Below are 20,585 nucleotides of genomic sequence, written 5' to 3'. Positions count from 1 at the left end.
CCCCCACATTGTTTTATTGCTTCAATCAAAACTAGTGTCATTGTAATAAAAAATTATTTTCTTTGGCATACCGTGTGAATAATTTGTACACATAGAGTTGTTCTTGATTGAAAATATTAAAAATTATTGGCCGATGATTAGTTATGGAAATATGTGCTAATGGGATACTGCTGACTGCTTGCAGGCCAAGATACACATCTCTGTACATGAGTTTCTAATAGGCCATGGTTAAGTCTGTACTGAATTGTCAGTGACCCATGGCTACATCTACCACATGAAATGATCTCCCTATAAACACAGAAGTAGCGAGATGAAATATAAAAGGGTGCAGCCGTGAGGCTGATTCTAAATGAGTGATGCAAAAAATCCTGTCCCTGTATCATGCATGCTTTCAGAAGTAACAGACTGCCTTCTGCCAGTTGTATTTAAACATATTTCTAAGGACAGAGGAGTCATGGTGCCAGAAGGAAAACAAAACCAGACCAAGTAAACAGTGGTATAGAGTAAATAGCCAGTTCCTGAAAACTTAAATATAACTAAGATAAGAAATGACGTAAGAAAAATAAGAGATGGCAATTTATTTTTCTTGGAGAAGAAATAGATGGGTACATTATTTTAACTATCAAATGAAATCATACTCAAATTTAATTTCATGGCATTGCTTGAGTGATAATTGGAATCTCATTATATTCATTGGCATGGCGTATCAACAGACAGTAACTGCATTACAATGAAAAATGAGATGGAAAATAATTTTTCACCATTAATGCAAAACCTACCGCACCATTCCAGTCCAGTCACTGGGTTGTTAAGCAATACGTGAACCAAAATGAAGTCCCGTAAACCACTAAGAAAGACTAGACAGAACATCCTGAGAGACTGAAGTATAGGACACTTCAGTCTGTATTTCATATTTTGCCACTGTAGAGGATGTTCTATATTTCCATAAGCCTCAGTTTTTGTTCCATCTCAGAAATGAAGTTGCATGAAAAAAAAAGATAAAAAAATAACTGGTGTGACAGACTGACCATATCTTGAACAAACCTTATGGAATTAAGATAACCTTGACTGAATTAGGGTTAATACCTTTGGGGTATATTGTATTGAAAATGCAGTTGTGTATGTGTTTACTGTGGCATTGTATATACCTTGATGGTATATTCATTCAGAAATGAAGTTGCATGAAAAAAAAGATAATAACTGGTGTGCAAGACTGACCATATCTTGAACAAACCTTATGGAATTAAGATAACCTTGACTGAATTAGGGTTAATACCTTTGGGTATTTGTATTGAAAATGCAGTTTGTGTGTGTGGCTGTGGCATGTATATACTTCTCTAGTAAGAAGTGGGATCCTACTAAACTTCTTTGTTATCAGCTTGTGAAGCCGTCCGTCTCAGATAGATATCCACATATTATTTCAAACTGGATTCTCCAGAGATCAACAGACAAAAAAACTTTTGGAAAAATAACCTGGTTTTAGATGGACTCAGGCCCTTCTTCTGATTCAGCAAACAGACAGGACCTGCTCATAGAGGGCCCACAGTCCTTAGGTTGGAGGACTGGGCTGTTCATGTTGGGGTTCCTGTCATAAGTAGATAGATAGGGTTAATTTTCTTTTACCTGCAAAGGTGAACAAGGGGGAACCACACACTGCCCAGAGACCAATCAGAGACCTGGATTTTTTTTTAAAGTCTGGGAGGGAACTGGAAACTCAGGGTCTTTTGTTTTTTTTCGGCTGTGAGTAACGCTTTCTTCTAACTCCATCTTTTTCAAATATTCTACTATCAAGTGTGAGTACAAAGGAACCAAAGTAATCGGCTGTGATGTGCTTTGATTTGTATTTACATGGGTGTTGATTTGCTGGACTGGTTTAATTGGGCTATCTTTTAAATCAGACTGTTTATTCATATTTTCTTATAAGCAAGAGCCTGTATTGATCTCTTATGCAGTATTATTGTTCTGTATTTTCTTTCTTTTTATATAAAGTTTTCTTTTTAAAACTTGTGGAAGTTTCTTTTCCTAGTGAGGCAAAGGGAGAGGAATTCTGTGCCGGAGTCTGTTACATCTGTGACAGGCTAGGAGGGGGGAAAAGTTATGGGGAAAAGAGAGAGAGAGAATCAGCTCTGTTCCCTGGTGCTTAAGGCTTGTCTCTTTGGAGGACGGAGACAGTTTCTTGGTATTGTCATGTAAAGAGATTGCATCAATCCCTCAGAGGGACAACGGAGAGAGAGGAGGAGGAGGGGAGATCATTCCTTTGCCGGTAGACTCATACTTCTGAGTCTTGGGTCTCCAGGGAAAGTTGGGGAGGCCAGAGAGGGGGGTCCCCCCAGGAAATTGGGGGAACCCAGGCTGATAGTAGCCTCAATACTATCTGGTGGCAGCGAAATAAGATCCAAGCTGGGTATATAGCTTGGGGAGGTTCACAGTAAGCACCCAGATTTGGGACAGACGCTTACCACAGTTCCTGGTAAATTTTGGCACGTGTATAGGTTTTTATTGTTTTTCATATGTTTTTCTCTGTAGTGCTTCTCCTTGGATAAAGTAGGCTTACATAGGAAGTGCTGTGTGATACCTTATATCTGCCAACTCTCTGTATCAGGCCTGGTCTACATTACACGTTTAAACGATTTTAGCAGCGTTAACCGATTTAACGCTGTACCTGTCCACACAACGAGGCCCTTTTATATCTATGTAAAGGGCTCTTTAAACCGGTTTCTGTACTCCTCCCGATGAGAGGAGTAGCGCTGAAATCGGTATTACATGTCGGTTTAGGGTTAGTATGGCCGCAAATTGACGGTATTACCTCTGGGGTATCCCACAGTGCAGCACTGTGACCGCTCTGGACAGCAATCTGAACTCGGATGCTGTGGCCAGGTAGCAGGAAAAGCCCCACGAAATTTAGATTTTCATTTCCTGTTTGCCCAGCGTGGAGCTCTGATCAGCATGGGTGCCATGGAGTCCCAAATTCAAAAAAGAGCTCCAGCATGACCATACGGGAGATACTGGATCTGATCGCTGTATGGTGAGACAAATCTGTTCTATAAGCCAGTTACAGAAGATGAAATGACAAGCATTTGAAAAAAATCTCCAGGCTAACAGTGCTGCGTGACAAGCGTAACGGGAAGCCAGAGACTCAAATGGACGCTCAGAGAGGGAGGGGTACTGAGGACTCCGCTATCCCACAGTACAAGCAGTCTCCGAAAGTATTTGCATTCTTGGCTGAGTCCAGTGCCTGTAGGTTCAAACATGTCCAGCGTGGTTCAAGAATAGCTCCTCAATTTACTCTCCCCCACCACCACGTGAAAGAAAGGGAAGAAATCATTTCTTGACTTCTTTCAATGTCACCCTATGTCTACTGAATGCTGCTGGTAGACGCGATGCTGCAGCAGTGAAGCGCAGTATTCACTCCTCTCCCCTCCAGGTGGCAGTGGTGGAGTAGGACTGGTAATGTCTTATCAGCCCGTGATGCTCCAATGCTTGATAACTGTGAATACCCCTGGCTGGCCTGAGGTGAGGCTGGGGTTGGGGGGTGCCTGGGTAAAAATAGGATGATTCCTGGTTACTCCCAGTAGATGGGACAGAACGGCTGGTAACTGTCTTCATCATAGCAACTGGGGGCTGAGCTTCAATCAGCCCTCCCTTTCATGTGTAAAGAAAAGATTCTGTACTGCCTGGACTGTCATAGCAGCGGGATGCTGGGCTCTTCCCCCACACTGCTTAATGTCCTGCCTGGTCATAGCCCCGGGAGGCTGCCCCCCCTCATTTTATCTCACTAACAGTCACTGTTTCTTATTCCTGCATTCTTTATACTTCATGACACAAATGGGGGGACACTGCAACAGTAGCCCAGGAAGGTTGGGGGAGGAGGGAAGCAATGGATGGGGTTGTTGTAGAGGCGCCCCCGTGAATGACATGTAGCTCATCATTTCTGCAGGATCTGACACAGAGCAGCTGTGCTCTCTGATACACTGGTTCTATGTACACTTACCCCATATTCTAGGCAGGACTGACTCTATTTTTAGAAACCATAAAGGAGGAATTGACTCGGGAGATCATTCCCAGTTTTGCTTTTGCACCCCCGGTTGATCTCACCAGGAGCACCCATGATAGCAGCAGACAGTACAGAGGAACAGATAACCATCATCTCATTGCATTTACCCCAGCAGCAGACAGTACAGAAAGACTGGTAACCATCTCTGGTATCATGCTAAAGCAAATGATGCTGCTGTGTAGGCTGGAGTATCGCCTCTGTCCGCGGCATCCAGTACACACACAGTGACTGTAAAAAAAAATGGTGTCTGCTCCATGGTTGGCTCCATGGTTGTGTGCTATGGTGTCTTCCAGGCAATCCAGGGAAAAGGGACACAAAATGATTGTCTGTGCGTTGCTTTCCGGGAGGAAGGAATGATGACGACATTTACCAGAACCACCCGCGACAATGATTTTTGCCCCATCAGCTACTGGGCTCTCAACCCAGAATTCTAAGGGGCAGGGGAGACTGCAGGAACTATGGGATAGCTATGGAATAGCTACCCACAGTGCAACGCTCCGGAAATCGACGCTAGCCTCGGACCATGGACGCACACCGCTGAATTAATGTGCTTAATTTGGCCACGTGCACTCGACTTTATACAATCTGTTTTATAAAACCAGTTTATGTAAAATCGGAATAATTCCGTAGTGTAGACGTACCCTCTGTCTCTGAAGAGAAAGTGCATAGGTCTGTTTAGGCAGACTGTGCTGGGAAATACACCATGAAGGCAGGGAACTGTGGAGCCTGGATATACTCTGCTCAGAAAGGAGTGAGATGTGGGTCTTCACCCAAGAGAGGCAGCAGCTGGGGAGCTGGAAGCCTGAGGGTGGGTGTCCTCATTGGACCACTGAGGGGAAATACAGGTGCAGTTGCCTTGGACTGTGACAACTGGATCCAGCAATTCTGGGAAACATAAGAAAGCATGCAAGTTGGCTCCATTTTAGAAAGCAAGGGAAACTGCCAGTAGATAATACAAATACCAGTTACCATCCCCACAGAGCCAATAGTCATGAGTCAGGCCCCAAATAATGAGATGGGCTTAAAAATGAAGAGATTTTTAAAACATAATGAACTTGTTCGTTTTTCTTGGCCTGGTCTCTGAACCATTCGGATTTACTGGGATCAAATTTTCAAGCTTTTCTCATCAATCTTGAGGGCTAGAAACTTACTTTTTTAAAAAAACCCAAACCTGAGATTTTCATTTAATCACCTGCTTCCAAGGCCGAGGTCTTTAAGAAAAAAACATCCAAAATTGCAAGACTTGTGATAAAATCATGGGAGTTGGCCACACAGCTGTACATATCTGCCTGTATATCTGGGTCCTTATATCTTATCCATCACTGTCTTTGTGCTAACTCTGTGCTAGTATTTTATCCATATTAGTAAGGTAATACTGAACATTATATTGTTCCCTTTCCCACTAGTAGGTTACAAGTGGGAGTGGTTTGAGAGAGGCCGGGGCAATGAGAATTGACACAAAGTGTTCTTTCTGAGGGGTGATGTTGCCTGTCACCAGCTCTAGGTGACGCAGTTGCTGTTGGGTGAGTTGGATTGTTTGACAATATGGCCTTAGCTCATTGCTCCGGATGGGAAACAACCAGAGTTTTCTTAGCCCAGAGCTCTTCCTCCTATTGTAGCCTATAGGTTGGTTTGGGTTAAGAAATTAGTAGAAATTAGGTTTGAGGCCTAAGTTAGCCTAAGTGTAGAGGAGTACGGGCAATGGAAGTTGCTAGTATGAGAAAGTTAAAGATAAGCTGGAGACGGAGTGTTATGGAAAAGTAAGAGCTAGCAAGGTCATGAACAAGGGTTATGTTACCATTATAACTGGTTGGTTACCATTATAACTGGTTTGAGTAAGGTTTTTAGTGAGTGTTTTTAAAATCGTGGATGTTTTATTAAAATGCTATCTATATTGATAGTATGGGAAGGACATTGGTGCAGATGTTAATTTAAATATAATGTGTAATGTAAAGAGCCACTAAGAAGGTGGCAGAAATATAATTATAGTAAAGGGCAGTTTAATGTTAATTAGTATTATAATAGAATATAAAAGGAGTAGTTTTGTTAAATTGCAATTAACATCAAAAGGACAGTGTTAGGTTCCAGGATTATAAGGTTGTACTTCACTCTGGTGTCAGTGGACTGATCACCATTTCATCTTGGAGTATGAGTGTAATAGTAGCATTGTTTGTCATTGGAGAAACTGCTCTCCTCAAGTCTATTTTCAAACCACTACATTTTCAGGGTAAAAAATGAAAATGCCATTATCCCTTTTTCTCAGAGTCATATATATGATACCATATTGTGAGTTCTAGGGGTCCTTTTTCTTGCAGGATCAATATTCCATGTCTGTATGAGATTTGTTTTTTAAATCAAATGGGATTTTGGCTGTGAGTCATAGCATATCAGGCTAATGAAAAGTTAGCTCCTTATATGAAGTAGTTTAGTCAGTAGTTTAATGTTTGCTATAGATTAGCAATCTGTTAAATCCTAATTACAGTTAGATATTCTGTTTTACTGTCAACAGAGTAAGCAAGGCTTTTATTTGAAGTATGTACTGTACATATACAGTAATGCCTTAAAAGATTTAATCCATGTACTAACAGTTCTTGATTTTAATTTTGCATTGCTAACCATTTATCAGGTATACTCCATACCTATATCAGTTATACACCATATGTATCTTGAAGTACTTCTCCAGTGCTGCCGGAAAATCAGAGGAAGAAATATGGATAGATAGATAGATAGATAGATATACACAATATATTACTGTAGTATTTGATCTCCTACAGTTTAAATCCCTATGCGGCACAGAAAGGATCCTTTCATTCACTCATTCATATGTATTCACTTTAGGAGATCAGCTACTGCCTTAAAGTATAAGACTGCAAGATTAGATAGGGAGATTGGACCATGATCCATTGAAATAATCTGACTAGTTTTAAATATTTTACTGTTATTGGATTTTTCATATTAATGAGGCTCAGAATAAGGGGCTATTTAGTTGCCAGACAGACATGCAGGCTGAGATTGGAGCCCAAGCTCTGGGACTCTGTGATGTGGGAGAGTCCCAGAACTTGGACTCCAGCCCAAGCTCAAAAGTCTACACTGCAATTAAACAGCGCCTTAGCATGAGCCCTTTGAGACCAATTCATTAGGTATGGACTAGCTGTAGGATTTTAACTGCAGTGTAGACATACCCTGGGAAGCCAAGGAAGTTTGTGGGTAATAGACAACTATGTTAGCGAACAAAACACTATATCATTACAACTATATTTCTACAAAGGAAGTTTTCTTGATGACCAGACTCATCTTTTTCAAGAGACATTGATTGAATTTGTTCCCTTATGGCTGATATTTTTCATTCACATTCTATTTGACTCTTCATTTGGGAGAAATATCTTCGATTGGTTTTCTGTAGCACTCATCATCATAATGTTTAAATACTGATCTGAAGGCCTGATCTCACTAAAGTCAATTGAAAGCCTTCAGTGACTTCAGTGGACTTTGGTATAGGCCCTAAGCAAGGTATTGGATTGATTAGAACTGGGAGATTAATTTGTAATGAAAAATGTATTTCATGAATTTTGCCTCTTTGCTATCAGAATTCTCCAAGAAATGTTTTTCTGAAATTCTTGAATTTCTGTTTAAAATTAATCACTAATTTCTTCAGTGAATAATTCTTGGTCTCCAGATTGTTTGCAATGAACTATTCATGAACATTAAAAATTCATGCCATGTTATTTAAATTATGCTGTACTGGGTCTGTTCTATGATTGGAGGACTTCTGTAACTAATCAACAATGGTACAAATTTCAAGTTGTATATTCAGGTGTAAAATTAATTTCACAATTCAATTCAAAATACATTTTCAGGAAATATTCAAACATACAAGCTTAACATTTTATTTTTGTGAGCATTCTCACAAGGAAACACTCATTCATAAAAATACTTCTGAAAAGCACACAGAAAAGGGGCACAAAGATATTCAACATGAATTTGTTTTAAATTTTACCCAACTGTAGTTGTACTAGCTAACCAATCCAAACTAACTAATGGCAAGCTATAGTACAGTAGATTTACTGCAGACACTTTTGTAGATTTTCATTTTGTTTTCTTGTAATTCATACCTCAAATAATATAGTTTTTGAAATGTGTATATATATCTATATCTATCTATCTATCTATCTAAATGCCAAGCCCTGTCAATCTTCAAATCACTTAAAATCCACCTATTAAAATCCACCTATTCACAAGGCCCACCAACAGTGATGCTCATATGCCACTCTTCGTTTGGTAGTTGAAGTGTGTAGATAAGATTGTAAGTTCCATGGGATAGGGACTGTCTCTCTGAGCCCCAGTTCTTCCAGGAACCAGTTTATAGTTTGTAAACATGTCTAGAGCAGTACCACCCCCTGGGGAGACTTCCTGATACTTGTTAAAACTGGGTTTTCCAGAGACCAAGAAACAGTGAAAGCGCTTTTGATACAAATGCTGGGTTTAAACTGACTCAGGACCCTTTTTGTGATCCAGCAAAAGGACAGGACCTTCTTCCAGCCCTCGCAGAAGAGTTGAAAAGACTTTGGCGTACTGGGGCCCTGTAAGACTGATTGGGATCCTCTGGTTATCTTTTAGCATGTGCATAGGAACTGTCATTGTTTTTATGTTTTCCGTGTAATGCTTTTACCTTAAGAATAGATGCGCTTGCATAGAAAGAGCTGTGTAGTTACTGGTAACTGCTGGCAATACAGTGTTCATAGCCCTGTGAGAGAAAGCAAAACAAAGGCACTGGTCTTTAGGCAGACTGGCTTGCTGAGATAACATAGTTTAAGGCAGGGAGCTGTGCAGCCTTAAAACACCCAGTCAGAAAGGAATGAGTTGAGGGTCCCTTTCCATAGGCAGGTGATGGTAGGAGACCTGAGACCTGGCTGGGGACTCCTGGAATGGACCAGGTATACAGGTGTGACAGACTCTTTCTATATTTTAGTACAGAACCTAGGCCAATGGAGGTGGCCTGAATCTGATTGGAGCCTCTGGAGTCCATTGCAATATAAATCTCAAATAATATCTGAGAAATAACTACAGCTTAAAACGATCAGACATCCATAACAATAATATTCATTTTGGTGGTAAGAGTGATGGCAACATAGCTTGAAGACATGATATCTTTAAATCTAATCATGCTTTTTTTTAATATGATGTAAGTCATTTTGATTACTACACCTGTATATGAGTCCTCCTGTTCATTTTTATGATTTTATCATCACATTTGCTTATTTTGGTACAAATGTTTTTCTCTCCCTGCACAGAGGAAACTGACAGACTGTACTGGGGAAGCTAGTGAAACTGATTGTAAACAAAGTCCTGTCAAATGGAAAAAGTAAACCAAAAAAAGTGAGAAAATTTAAGAAGTCTCTCAGTTAAAGTATTCTTGGGTGTTACTTGTAGCAGTAGTAAGTAAAAAAAAATTCAGAGTTGACAAAGTCCCTTTAAGCTTCCTTTTCCTATCTACGCTCTTTGTTTTTTAACTTTTGCATTCAATGTCTAATGTCGCAGCTTTAGCCTTTTCTACCTTTTTGTTTTTCAAAGGTCCTTGACAAGGATGATGGGCTCAGTATTCACTTTATATGCATTACACTTTCTGTTTTAAAATATCTCTGTGATTGTGTTTTCACCATTTGCCCCCTCCTCCCCTTCCAAAACAGAGGCTACAAGAGTTAAATCCTAGCGGAGATGACCGATAACTCAAAATGCTACATTGTTTGGGTTCCTTGTTATACATAAAACATACAGATTGCACAATAACACATTGGCATGCCCTGCTATCTTTCTGCAGCCCCTGCTGGCTCTGGGCTACTATAAGCCACTGTAATCAATGAGCACCCTGCTTGCTTATGGGCACTCTGTTTTAGAAGCTAGAATTCTAACACCAGTGCAGGACTCATCCCAAATCGCTAAGAGGATGGGGCAAAGGACTAAACCTCTGGGTCTCTAAAGCTTGACTGCATCACTTTAAACATTGTTGGTCTATAAATGTTGTGCTTAGGATACAACTCGCAAAGATTTCTAACAGCAGTTTCCTTTCTTGCCCATGTTTAGGCTAACATTAACCTTATCGTGTCCAATGGACTTGAAGAATTTTCCGATGGATGTGCAGACTTGTACAATGCAACTAGAAAGCTGTGAGTAACCAGCTGACTTACTTAGTGAAGAACTGTGTTTTTTAAAATAAAATTTCACAGCTTCACTATTGTGCCTTACAGTGGAGATCGTCACTCCAGAAAGTCTCTGCAGTCTGTAATCTGCATAGTGAGACACAATGGTGCTGTATCACTAGAGTGAAATGAGAGCCAGGAGTGTTTTAAGTGACTGTCCTTTTGCATTTTCACTCTTTTTTCTCTGCATTGTCCACTCTATTCTCCACTTTTCTCTTTCTGCTGTATATTTCTCTATGCTGATTTTCAAAGAATTATAGAAGTCTTTCAATTTTGTTATTGATAAGATCCAACACATTGTAATCTAGAAATACTCATGTTGGCAGAGTGCAGGAATTCTGTAACCAGAGTGACAAAAATAAAACAAAGTACAGAAACTGATATATAACTACAGAGAAATAGAACTTGTGCTGTGAACATTAATATCTTTGGCAGGCTATTAACATTGACTTTTTTTAGAAATAAACCAAAGCAGATATGCTGCATGTTTGAGATTTTAGTTGAATATTTTGCCTCTAGCACTATTACATATTTGATGTTATTTCAAAGTTTGAATGATAACTGTAGTCAATATAGTTCAGCTCCTGGATCAGTTAGAAATGCTTGTATTGAAGTTTGCCTATTCAAAAGTGAGGATATTTTCTGAGTCATAATTTGTTTCTATCTGAAACTGTACTCTATTATCTAATGAACTGCAATTTGTTTATTCTAGTTGGGTACACTATGAATGATCTGATATTTGAGTGGCTAAGTGATGGTCCAGTGCAAGTTGCCGAAGGCTTAACCCTGCCACAATTTATTTTGAAAGAAGACAAGGAACTTGGTTATTGCACAAAACACTACAACACTGGTAAGCGTTCTTCTAATTTTTCCATTAGTAATTACTTCTACTAGTATCCACAAGCAGTTTTGTAACAGATCTCATTTATTAGGTCTGGTGTTTGAAAGCTGGGGTTTAGGCAAAGCAGGAAGGCGAAAACAAGTAAAAATGTTGGAAAATGTAATATTTTCTCAGTACTTTTCCTTTAAATATGCTAAATCCCTGTGCTTCATACCTTGTGTTCAGAGCAGGAATTGTTCTGTTAGAGTTTGGATTTGGCTGTTCCTTCTTCTTCTTATGTAGAATCTCTATTACTGGAGAACTACGATTCTCTGCTGATCTATTTGTGGATTAGAAGTTCTTTTGATCCACTCAGAATATCACATTGTCCAGTCCAGATATTGTTTTTCTTCCTCATGTTCTCCTGCCATTAACATTCAATTTCACTGCCTATAAATATGTGTCACTCTATGAACCTCTTAAAATGTGCCCTACAAATAATTTTTTTCCCCCTAGGATCACTGACTACAGTTTGCTAAATTCTGGTAATCTCCAATACTTTTTCCTTGGTTATGTGGTCTTGCCATGATATTTTCATAAGTCTTCTATAAAAACATAATTTGAAGGATTGCAGTTTCTTTATTATCAATTGTTTGAATGTCCATGTTTCACAGCGATAATTTAACACAGACCAAATATAAGTTCTTAAGGGTCAGAATTAATCTTCAGATTTATGTCCCTTTTCTTCAGACGTTTGTTCTTTCATAATGTCCCTTTTGCTCTCGCTGTTCTGGTGCTGACTTCAGTATCTTGTCTTCCAACTTCTGTAATGATGTTTCCGAAGTGCCAATCATTACTTACTTTCTATATGGCTGTGTTGTTCAGTGGAATCTTGTGTGTTTTCCCAGGATCATTACAACCCACCACAGATTTTGTCTTGTCCACATTCAACTCTAGCCCATATTCTTCGACATATTTATAAATAATCTCCACTAACTTCATTGGACTTTCTGAATCAGACAACAACACTCTGTCATTTTTGTAGTGAACGTTATTCACCCATTTTCATTCATCTTAATACCTTCTTCTGTTTCTGCAATTAATTTAATCAAACACTCACTATAAATGTTGAATGAAGTCAGTGATATTATATAACCTTGTCTCACTCGTCTCTGGATCTCCATTAGATTTTCATTTTCATCTCCCATTATAACCGCTTTCTGACTCTAGTAAAATTGTTTTATTACTTGGAGTCCATATCAATCAATTCCAACAGATCTTAATATGTTGATAAATTTATAGTAGTAGATTTTATCAAATGCTGTTTGGAAATCAATAAAACACAAGTGTATTTTTCCCTATTTCACTTGATATTTCTAATATGAGCTTTTAGCTCATAATGACATTTATCATGCCCTTTCAAGTTTGAAACTAAACTGTTGTTCATTTAGTTCCTTATGTATCTTTCCTAGTATTTGGTCTTGAACAACTCGCAAAAGAATCTTAGAGGCATGCAATACTGGGCTGGCTGTTCTGTAGTCTTTACAATCCATAGTGTTTTTCTTTTGGGGGATTTGGATACACAGTGAAATTGTAAAATCTTTTGGCAAATCTCTTCTCTCAAATATATTCTTCATTACCTCTGACAGGGCTTTCAAGCTTCCATCTTCTGTGCTTTTTAACAATTCAGTCAGAATTCCATCATAATCTAGTACTTCTCCATTCTGAAGTTGTCACACTGTCTGGAATGGCTCACCCTGGTGGTGTGTCCCGTAATTAGATTTCACCAAGCCAGTACCAAATGTGACCTCCTAGGTCACTATTCTAGTCATACCATGGAATCACAGACAGTCCACTCAGACTCTCCAGTCTATCTTGCCATCCAGACAGGCTGGACTTTCTGATAATGGCCACTTAAACCAAGAATCACACCACATCAGGTTTCTCTCAGTCCCAATGTACCAGTCACTTACCTCAGATCCATTGATACTCAGGATCTTACACCAAAGACAATGCTGCCAGCCAATTCTATAGTAAACGAACTAAAGGTTTATTAGCTGAGGAAAAAAATGAGTTATTGAGAGGTTAAAGCAGTTAAAATATATATACAGGTTGATCATAGTTTGTAATTACAAACAGTGGCAGTAATGTAATAAACTGCCAGTTTCTCACACATCTTTTCAAGGTACCTAAATTGTCTCTAAGGATCTCCACTTTGCGTCTGGTACACTTCCCTGCTGGAATCCACACGGTCCAGAGATTAAGACTCTTTCTTTGAATCCCTTCCTATAGCTTCTTCTCACAGAAAATAAGCTGACAGTCTCTCTACTCATGTGGGCTTTTCCTCTGATGAGTGAATGAGGAATGCACTTTGAGTCTCTGACCACAGGGCATCACACACAATGGCCATTTGCTTTGGAATTAGCACTTTTTTTCTGATAAAGTCCCTCATTAGCATTCTACAAGGCTTTTTAATGTATGATGAGTTATTTAGTTATAGGGGTATTTACAATATAAATGTTTGCTATTACATTATAACAGGACACAGATAAGTAAAAACAATGCATTTAACATCCTATTTGTTTTAGGAAGTTTTAACACCTAAAACACTCATACATTTAACAATCGCTTTGATCTATGCAAATAAACAAGTGAATTGGCCTGAATACACCCTGACATGACCTGGCCTGCCAGTGTCACAGAAGTCTTTTTGTTGCTGCCATGATTTCTTCATCTATTATTCATGGATGTACTTGATTAATCTCACCATGTCACAACACCATCTTTGGACTTTTGTGGTTTTCTAGGGGCAGCAGTGTCATCTGCTGCTCCACCACACCCTGTTAGTACTGGCATCACATTGCCAATGGCTGCTTATTTAACAGTTTTCCCTACTTATATCACAGCTAGCCTCCATATCTGAACGCCATTCCATTATCCACTGTCTCTGGACATGCTTCATGGCAGAAACACTGCCCCTGGGAAGTTTACCCAGAGACAAGTTTGGGTGTTTGGAGTCTATGATATGCAGCTAGTGTTCAGAGATTTTTATGAATGGTTTTCTTGGTAGCTGCTGAGTTGAAATATAAAATCCTTCCAATCTAAAAGAGGTATTTCATTGTGTCAGCAGGAGAACCAGTCTGGTTGCATCAGTTATATTTTTTCATTCAGTGAAATGACAGGACATGAGAGGCTCAGCCCCAATCCGTCAGTTAATGTTACATTGGTTTTTATGAAACAAAACTACTATTTAATTTTTGTAGTTGTTTGTTTTTTAAAACCCCCAATGCTGCTTCAAAAATTGCTTCTAATTTCTATAGCCCAAAATGTCAGGGGATGAAAACCCTGAGATTCACTGTCCCCAAGAGCTGTGGAAAGGGTTTAAATTCTGCTGGAATATGGGAGAAGACAGGCTGGAGCAGGGAGGGATGACTAATCTCTGACCAGCAGCTTCCTAGCAAGCCCATGGGGATTCCCTCCATAGGATAATACCTTGTATCCATGGTGTGGCAGTTCCAGCCCACAGGAAAGATTTGGGGTTGGTTGTCAGCAGAGAATACCTTGACAGCCTGGCAGAGCATGCTGAGAAGCAGTGTGCATTCTGAAGGGCTCCTTACATATGAATGACCTTTGTCTCCAGAAAATCCTCTCAGGACTGCAGGTTTGGAGAGTTGAAAACTGTGGTTGCTCTGAAGGAGACAGATACTGCCTTCCCTCTGAGAAAGAGTCCATAGAGAACTCTATAAAAGGAAGCACATAGCGTTTCCTTATTTGGGGTTTTCCAGCACTGGGGAGAACTGGATACACATGCTGTTCTTATAATTACTAATAATACTGAGAAACAGCTGCTGTTCACGTGCATGAAAAATACATAAGAACATAAGAATGGCCCTACGGGGTCAGACCAAAGGTCCATCTAGCCCAGTATCCTGTCTTCTGACAGTGGCCAATGCCAGGTGCCCCAGAGGGAATGAACAGAACAGGTAATTATTAGTGATCCTTCCCCTGTCACTCCTCCAATTCTGACAAACTAAAAGACATAGGGACACATCCCTGCCTGTCCTCTAATAGCCATTCGATGACCTATCCTCCTGAATTTATCTAGTTCTTTTTTGATGCTGTTAAGGTTTAGCCTTCACAACATCCTCTGGCAAGGATTCACAGGTTGATTGTGGGTTTGTGTGAGAAATAACTTTGGTTTTATTTGTTTTTAAATATGCTGCCTTATTAATTTCATTGATGACCCTAGTCTTGTGGTTAAGAATATAGTAAAACCTTCCTTACTACTTTCTTACACTAGTCCTGATTTTATAGCCACATATCTCTCCTTAGCCATCTCTTTTCCAAGCTGAAAAGTCCCAGTCTTATTAATCTCTCCTCATACAGAAGCCATTCCATACCCCTAATCATTTTTGTTGCCCTTTTCTGAACCGTTTCCAATTCCAATATATCTTTTTGAGATGGGGCGACCACATCTGCCCACAGTATTCAAGATATGGGCGTACCATGGATTTATATAAAGGCAACATGATATTTTCTGTCCTATTATCGATTCCTTTCTTAATTATTCCCAGCATTCTGTTAGCTTTTTTGACTGGTGCTGCGCATTCAGTGGTTGTTTTCAGAGAACTACCCATAATGACTCCAAGATCTCTTTCTTGAGTGGTAACAGCTAATTTAGATCCCTCATTTTATATGTGTAGTTGTGGTTATTCTTTCCAACGTGCATTACTTTGCATTTATCAACATGAAATTTCATCTACCATTTTGTTGCCCAGTCACCCAGTTTTGAGAGATGCTTTTGTAGCTCTTCACAGTCTGCTGGGGTCTTAACTATCTTTAGTAATTTTGTATCATCTGCAATTTTTGCCACCTTACTGTTTTACCCCTTTTTTGAATATGTTGAATAGGACAGGTCCCAGAACAGACCCCTGGGGACACCACTATTTACCTCTCTCCATTTTGAAAACTGACCATTTATAAGCAAGCAGAATTACCTGTGGATGTCAGGTGATTCCTGTTACCAGCTGATCGAAGTGGCTGAAATTTGAAGTTATCAACCTATTCCAATTATTTAGTCAGGACCTAGCATAAAAAACTATACCATTTTTCTCTGCTAAATGTTCACAGAATATTATAGTTTACATTTTAATTTGTGAAAGAACAGCAATATTATTCAGCTGCAATTTTCCCCAGCCACTTTCCCACCCTCCATCTCATTGCATGGCTTTCAGGCCTTGTAGATCCATAGAACTTTGGGAAACAGAATTCTTGAGTGACTAGGGTACACTAACGCCCTCTGTATTGTGCTTGACCATTCAACCAGTTCCTGGTGAGATAATGCTGTCCAGCATCATCTGTTCAGCCAAAAAAACAGTCCCCTACCCACATCAGACTGTCTACTTTTAACAGCTTCTTCTCCAACCCCAATAAAGTGTACCAATATAATTTTCTTTACTAAGGATGGAGCAAGTTCAGCATACTTTTATACAGGCAAATGACTGGTCTACTGGTTAGATGGAGAGAGAACCTCTGGATGAGATAGGGCCCACCCAAACAAAGGAGAATGGGACTCATTTGTTTAAAAAAGTTTTTTACCTCTTGTAAAGTGATCACACTGTAAAGTAATAAGATTCAGTCACAAAAATAAATGGCTGCTGTTTCAAGTGAACATTATGAGGTCAACTGCACCAAACTACAATGTTACCAGAAAGCTAAACCAGAACAATGTTTTCATATTGGGGCCTCTGCTTTTGAGCTAAGACATTATGATAGCATGCAGTGAAATCTGTACATGACTGAGGTCAGGAAGCTAATTTATGCTCATAAAATAAGGCAAAATGTGCAAAAATATTTATAAAAGCAATTTCATGTTCTAGGAAAGTTTACATGCATTGAAGTCAAGTTTCATTTGGAACGTCAGATGGGATACTATTTAATCCAGATGTACATTCCTAGCCTGCTGATCGTCATTTTGTCCTGGGTTTCTTTCTGGATCAACATGGATGCTGCTCCAGCCAGGGTTGCTTTGGGCATCACTACAGTCTTGACAATGACTACTCAGAGTTCAGGATCCAGAGCTTCTCTTCCAAAAGTAAGGAGTCTCTGCTTAATTTACATTCCTTGTTGATTGGTATTTTGCCAAGAAGTATGTGTACATTTTTTAGAGATTCTGCAAACCCAGTTTAATATGCTTATGGCATGAGAAAATTGCACCAGTTTAACTAAAGGTGTGATGATGTAGTTAAACTGATGCAAAAGTCTGTGTAAACACTCTTATTTTAGTTTAAACAGGTTATTAGTTTGAGTTTAAATCAGTTAGGAATCTGTTTAGGCTAAACAGAAATAAGCCACTCTTAAACCAAAATCAGTGTCCGTATAGAGGTTTACACTAGGTTAACTAAAGCAGTTTAAAACCTAATCATAGAATATCAGGGTTGGAATGGACCTCAGGAGGTCATCTAGTCCAACCCACTGCTCAAAGCAGGACCAATCCCCAAACAGACTTTTGCCTCAGATCCCTAAATGGCCCCCTCAAAGATTGAACTCACAACCCTGGATTTGGCTAATTTAAGTTAGACTGGTGGAATTTTGTTGCACAAGGGCTAAGTCTTGTGTTGAAATTGCAAAAATTTGCTTGTCAGTGGACATTAATGGTGCAATATAATGGTGTGATGTCCACTACATACACATCCTTGCACTTTCACTAGAAAAAGCAGAGCTCTACAAATCTGAGGAACTGTAATGATCAGTGTAGACAGCACCTGCACCAATAGATGGTGCTCTATTTTAACGTTAAATTGTTGTTATGTGTGTTATTATGTTGTTGTATTTGATTGGGGGAAGTTAGTAGGAAGTTTTAGTCCTGCCTGTTTGTGGTAGAGTTGTGTGCAGTGTAGTAGCTGTGATGGTCCCAGTATGTTAGAAAGACAAGGTGGGTGAGGTAATATCTTTTATTGGACCAACTTCTGCTGATGAGAGAAACAAGCTTTTTTTCCTTATACAAAGCTCTTCTTCGGGTCTGGTAAAGGTACTCAGAGCTCCACAGCTAAATACAAGGTGGAACAGATTGTTTAGCATAAATAATTAACACATATTTCAAGGAACCATTCTTGGTGACATGGCCAGTTAACACCTCTGCACTCATGGGGAAGAAGGGGAGAAAAAAGGAGGGAGAGTTAGAGGTTATAGATCAATGGTGGGCAAACTGCGGCCCATTCGGGTAATCTGATCGTGGGATGCAAGATGATTTGCTAATGTTGACCGTCTGTTGGCACGGGCCCCCACAGCTCACATTGGCTGTGGTTCCTAGTCTTCTCTTTTGAAGGTGTTGTGCAGGATGAGTACTGAGAGGTCAAATGTAGAGTGGTTGCTTTGTGAAAAGTGATCACCCACAGGTAATCTGGTGTTTTTGTCTTTTATCATTTTTCTGCATCAGCTCATTGGAGAGCATAGTGATTTTCTGGTTTCATCTACACAGTTTTAATTGGGACATTTAGTGCACTGGATGCATGTTGTGATAGGCAAGTGTAGGATCAATAGATCTTGAATGTGGGGGTGGCTGTTCCATGATGCTATCTACTTCTCTGGTGGAGTGTTCTTGTCTGGTGAAGGTGGTTTTAAGTATGTTAAGATGTGTATCTTGGGCATTCTCCTCCAGGCATATTCTGAGGTATCTGAGTTCCTGACTGTAGATAACAGATTTCTTGGTGTGTTTGGGGTGGTTACTGGATCTATGATGGTAGGTGTGGTGATCACTGGTTTCTTGCATATAGTTGCCTATAGAGTTCCATTATTGAAGCTGATTGTGGTGGCTAGGAAGGTCATCCTAGTGTGAGAGTGTTCTAGAAAGAGTTTGATGGATGAACGGTGGCTTTTGAATTTATGGTAGAAGTCTATGAGCGAGTTTAAGTCGTCTGTCCAGAGGATGAAAATATCATCGATGTATCTCAGATGTTTCATTAGTTTTGTGGTGCATTTGTCCAGAAATTTTCCCTTGAGGTTGGTATATTGGGGAGCCATCTTAGTACCCCTGGCCGTTCCCATAGTTTGAACAAAGTGTGTTTTTGTTCAATATAAAGTTGTTATGGATGAGGATGAGTTTGGCCATGTGTTTGGATGGATATCTGAGTGTTGTCCATTGTCTTATAAACATTTTAGGCTGGCAGCAATGCCATCATTGTTGGTGTATAAGGAAGTGACATCCATGGTGGCAAGGATGATGTTCTGAGGGAGGTTGTTAATGTTATAGAGTTTCTGGAGGAAGTTGGTTGTGTCTGGAGGAAGTTCATCCTTTGTGTGGTGTGTGATTTGAAGATGGTTTCTATGAGTCCTGATAGTCTTTCAGTAAAAGTGTTGTGGATACATATGATGGGTCTGCCTGTGTTCCCTTGTTTCCTTGTTTGTGCGTCTTGGGAAGAATGTAAAAGGTTCCTATGACTGCAAGGGTGTTAACTGGCCGCTTCTCCTTGAATGGTCCTTGAAATATATGCTAACTACTTATGCTAAAGAAACTGTTCCGCAACTCTGAGCATATTTCCCAGACCTGAAGAATTGTATAAACTTAAAAGTGTGTATCTCTCACCAACAGAAGTTGGTCAAATAAAATTTTTTACCTCACCTACCTTGTGCTATAGTTGTTATTTGCAGTGTTCCAGTAAATCCTTTGATTCAGTAAGCATGTGTTACAACTGGAGGCAGCTGCTTAAAGATGGAAAAGCACTTTTGCTTGAAGGAGAAAAATTTTATTGTAATGCAAGTGAGACTGGAATGACTTTAAACAACTCAAGAGCTGATGGTCCTCCAAAGCCTCCACAAGTACTCCACAATTACTCCCATGTGCCCAGAAATACAGACAAGTGTTATCACAATTCCCCAGGAAAGAATCACAGAATGAGCCAGCTTACTACAGCACAAATAATCATGAGAAATGCCCCCAGAAGTCCTAGTGCCATATACTGGGGAGAATGACACAGGTGAGAACACAGTAATTTGGGTAGGTTTTTGACTGTGTCTGCTCACTCCTGATGTAAGCTAACCCAAGTGCCAATCATCTGGGCTAACTCAGCAATGAAGACTTACTCCTGTGTTTGCACAGAATAAGATCCATTCCTGAAAGCGTGTTGTATTCTGCTCTGCTGTACCCTCAGTATCATATCTTGTTTTATTTAAAAACACTGTAATGTGCTTAAGTGGTGCATATGTGGGGAAACTTTGAAAATTGCACAGATTTTGTTGCTGTTCAGTCGGTAATGTGAACAGGCATTTAAAAATCTGGTGACTATAACAGTTGGTTCAACTTCACTTGTTCACTTAAAATGTGTATAATTTTTCAAGAATGCTGTGAAGAAGAAAATCTTTCATGTATGAATTTAGGCTTCCAAGTGGACGATTTCCAAACATATGCACAGTTTATTTTATTTGCAGTTCCAAGTAAAGAGGTTGAAAAAATGTTACCAAAAAACTAACTTGATTCTGAATCAGTGTGCGCCAGTGGGCTTCTGGATATCGAGTT

At 39.6% G+C, this 20,585-nt stretch overlaps 1 protein-coding gene across 5 annotated transcripts in view; it reads left to right on the top strand.

Moving 5' to 3' along the window:
* Positions 1–20,585, top strand: part of GLRA2 (glycine receptor alpha 2) — a 169,320-nt gene that overhangs the window by 48,111 nt on the left and 100,624 nt on the right. For all 5 annotated transcript variants that reach the window (XM_032795938.2, XM_032795937.2, XM_032795936.2 and 2 more), the window contains 3 exons: positions 10,136–10,218; positions 10,964–11,101; positions 16,951–17,165. In XM_032795938.2, the coding sequence (XP_032651829.1) occupies positions 10,136–10,218; positions 10,964–11,101; positions 16,951–17,165 (436 nt within the window). The remainder of the gene's footprint in view (positions 1–10,135; positions 10,219–10,963; positions 11,102–16,950; positions 17,166–20,585) is intronic.

Source organism: Chelonoidis abingdonii, chromosome 1 (genome assembly GCF_003597395.2).
Source record: "Chelonoidis abingdonii isolate Lonesome George chromosome 1, CheloAbing_2.0, whole genome shotgun sequence".
NCBI lineage: Eukaryota > Metazoa > Chordata > Testudines > Testudinidae > Chelonoidis > Chelonoidis abingdonii.
This window is presented reverse-complemented; position numbering and strand designations above follow the sequence as displayed.